The sequence below is a fragment of the Mytilus edulis genome, chromosome 14, assembly GCF_963676685.1.
Source record: "Mytilus edulis chromosome 14, xbMytEdul2.2, whole genome shotgun sequence".
Lineage (NCBI taxonomy): Eukaryota > Metazoa > Mollusca > Bivalvia > Mytilida > Mytilidae > Mytilus > Mytilus edulis.
The window spans coordinates 35,054,637-35,058,360 of record NC_092357.1 but is presented as its reverse complement, the minus strand read 5'-3'; the positions used below and the strand labels follow the sequence as shown (position 1 = coordinate 35,058,360).

At 33.3% G+C, this 3,724-nt stretch overlaps 1 protein-coding gene across 1 annotated transcript; it reads right to left on the bottom strand.

Moving 5' to 3' along the window:
- Window positions 1–3,166: 3,166 nt before the first annotated feature.
- LOC139504149 (uncharacterized) lies at window positions 3,167–3,724 on the bottom strand. Its single transcript, XM_071294209.1, has one exon. The coding sequence runs from the start codon at window positions 3,722–3,724 to the stop codon at window positions 3,167–3,169; it is 558 nt and encodes a 185-aa protein (XP_071150310.1).

The window sequence follows — 3,724 nt, the reverse complement described above, 5'->3', positions numbered from 1 at the left end:
TGGATGAACAAAGAAAACTGTTTTCTTGTTTGAATTGTTTTACATTGTCATATCGTGGTCTTTTATAGCTGAATATGCGGTATGTGTTTTGCTCATTGTTGAAGGCCGTACAGTGCCTATAGTTGTTAATGTCTGTGTCATTTTGGTTTTTTGCACACAGTTGTCTAACTGGCAATCATACCTCATCTTCTTTTTTATGTTTAGAAAAAAATGAACATTTATCATTTGACGATTTGCGTCTAATATTCTCGTTTTGTAGATATCCTTAGTGGAAGGACCTGCTTTAGAGTCCAGCAATTGTTCCTGTGCAATAGGAAAATCAGGTACATGTGGCCATGTTACTGGTCTTCTTTACACATTGGCACAGATGAAAGTTTCAAATCTGAAATCAATTATATCTGAAATCTTGAAGACTTCTTTGCCTCAGACGTGGCATATACCAAGAGCTGAGAAACTGAAAGGCAGCCCAGTTGATGATGTTGTTGTTTGTGGATACAATTCCAAATCTCCGTATAGGCAACCCTGTGGTCTCCGATCAACTCTATACAATCCATCAAAAATAGATTTTTCACCTGTAACAGAATTATGTGAAGCAGTTGCCAAAGTTGACAGCAGTATCTTAATGCTTTCGGTCTGCAACAGTACTAGCCAACAAACCACAGACACAAAATTTGGTAAATTTCCTACAGGGTCTGCAATAGGTTATCAACAAAAGCTGTCATCCCATTATATATTAAATATCCTAGATGAGGACTTAAATCAGACCAAAACACAAAATCATAATACTAAGGAATGAACCGTAAAAATGAGGTCAATGAAAAATAAAACCTGTGAGACTAACATGCACATCATAAAATATTTCTTTACACCAAGTATAGTTTACCTATTGCAATTTTTGCATGTAGTGCAAAAAAAAGGAGACCAAAACTCAACCAGATGCTCCGCAGGGCGCAGCTTTATACGACCGCAGAGGTTGAACCCTGAACGGTTGGGGCAAGTATGGACACAACATTCAAGCTGGATTCAGCTCTAAATTTGGATTGTGATTATATAGTTGACACAGCATAGGTTTCTGACACAGAATGAATGTGGTCTAATGAGACTTAAAATATTTTTCTTTCCTTTGAGCAATTCACTATGCTGTTGAATATTAATCCTCTCAAAAAAATGTTTGAAGAAATTTTCTTTTTATTTATGAAATCTGAAATGAGAAAAATGAGTAAAATGTAAAATAAAGTGCTTGTTATCACTGAATGGTAAAGAACCCCAATTATTCAATTTTTGATGAAATCAAACAAAGTTTAATTTTGGACCAACTTGAAAACTGGGCCAATATTCAAAAAGCTAAGTACATTTTTAGATTCAGCATATCAAAGAACCCCAAGGATTCAATTTTTGTTAAAATCAAACTAAGTTTAATTTTGGACTCTTTGGACCTTAATGTAGACCAATTTGAAAACGGGACCAAAAATTAAGAATCTACATACACAGTTAAATTCGGCATATCAAAGAACCCAAATTATTCAATTTTTGATGAAATCAAACAAAGTTCAATTTTGGACCCTTTGGGCCCCTTATTCCTAAACTGTTAGGACCAAAACTCCCAAAATCAAACCCAACCTTCCTTTTATTGTCATAAACCTTGTGTTTAAATTTTATAGATTTCTATTTACCTATACTAAAGTAACGGTGCGAAAACCAAGAATAATGCTTATTTGGGCCCCTTTTTGGCCCCTAATTCCGAAACTCCCAAAATCAATCCCAACCTTCCTTTTGTGGTCATAAACCATGTGTCAAAATTTCATAGATTTCTATTTACTTAAACTAAAGTTATAGTGCGAAAACCAAGAAAATGCTTATTTGGGCCCTTTTTGGCCCCTAATTCCTAAAATGTTAAGACCAAAACTCCAAAAATCAATCCTAACCTTCCTTTTGTGGTCATACACCTTGTGTTAAAATTTCATAGATTTCTATTCACTTTTACTAAAGTTAGAGAGCGAAAACTAATAGTATTCGGACGACGACAACGCCAACGTGATACCAATATACGACCAAAATTTTTTTAATTTTTGCGGTCGTATAAAAACTTAACTACGATCACTGAACCATGAAAATGAGGTGAAGGTCAGAAGACACTTGCCAGTTGGATATATACACCTTAAGGCTTACAGTCCTTCCATACACCAACTATACTAGAACTATTGCTTATTATATAGTATCTAATATGGACTTGCCCACCTAAACTTAACCTTGTTCATTGATCCATAGATTGAGGTTTAATAGAGTCAAGTGAAAAATGTCTGACCAGCATGAGGACATTGCAAGCTAGAACATACCATTATTACATATGATCACATTATTTGATTTTTAGCCAGTTCAAATCATGCTTTTTTATTAAAAAAAGAAAAATGTTTTTAATGTTTCTTCTCAAGGAGAAAACAATATGAGATTCGTTTAATTCCTTATCCTAAAATCAACATTGTTTTTGTCAAATGCTTATAATAAATAAGCATTTCATAGTCAAAGATAAATTTCTATTTACTTAAAAAAGGATGATGATGGTAACCTGACATTAAAGAAAAATCATAATTACTATCAACAAGTGATTATGCAACTTGCTGTCACAGTTCTTAATTTACTTTGACCCTTAAACTATGACAAAATTATAAACATTAACAAAAAATTTACAGCTAAATTCCTAATGCATGTAGAGCAGGACTTGGGTCAGCTTGCTTGCTTTGTTTGCACATGTATATTGTACAATTGTAATTGGGATAACATTCAATCAAATTTAGGTATAATATATACATGTATATACAGGTTTAACTATGCCTATGTGTATTGTTTGAAGAAGTCAATGTTATTTACAAAGTGTGAATTAATGTTTATACAAACAGAGCAAGCAAGCCTACCAAAGTTTTACTCTACAAGCAGTAGGAAGTTAATTAGCTGTAACCAAACACTTTCTTTGAAAATTTACATTGCATAAAACATTACAATGTAGTTTGACAAACATTAATTTTGATCATTGAGAAGCTTTCTATTTCCCTAAAAATACAATGTGATTATGTTGGCATTAAAAAATAAAGACCTAACACTTGTGATACATGTATAAGTATCTATGATGTTTCTGTACAATCACTTTTTCTATTGACAAATTTAAAATTCACTGCCACTGCTTTACAAGTGGACCTCTGAAAAGTGTCAGAATATTAGCAACAGTCCAAATTTGATTGATGGAACCAATCATGCTCAGAGGTATAGGTCTGTCAAAAAGGTGAAATTCTTTCACTCTTCTAATGTGCCTTTCAACATATATCCTCAGGCGAGCAATAATTTGAGTTTCCTCTACCTCCTGCTTAGTGAACTGACCCTTATTCATAAGGAATGGAGGTGTATTGACAGTTATGCCAGTTCCAGATAAAACATTATTTAGTACAAAACCTTTATCAGCCATAATGGAATCACCTTCCTCTAAAAGTTCAACTAAACCACAAAGCTTTGTTATCTCAACATCAGACATACTACCAGTATACAATGAAGAAATAAAAATAAGGGCACCATGTGGTGCAATACCAACAAGACTTTTAAAAGTATGTGTACTCTTATAAATAGAGTAAAACTTAGAATTAAGAGCCAAAGATGATGGTCTCTCAGTTGGTATCTCAATACAGTCAATAATTACTCTAGTAGTAGGATACAAAGTTTTAAAAACCTGAGGCAT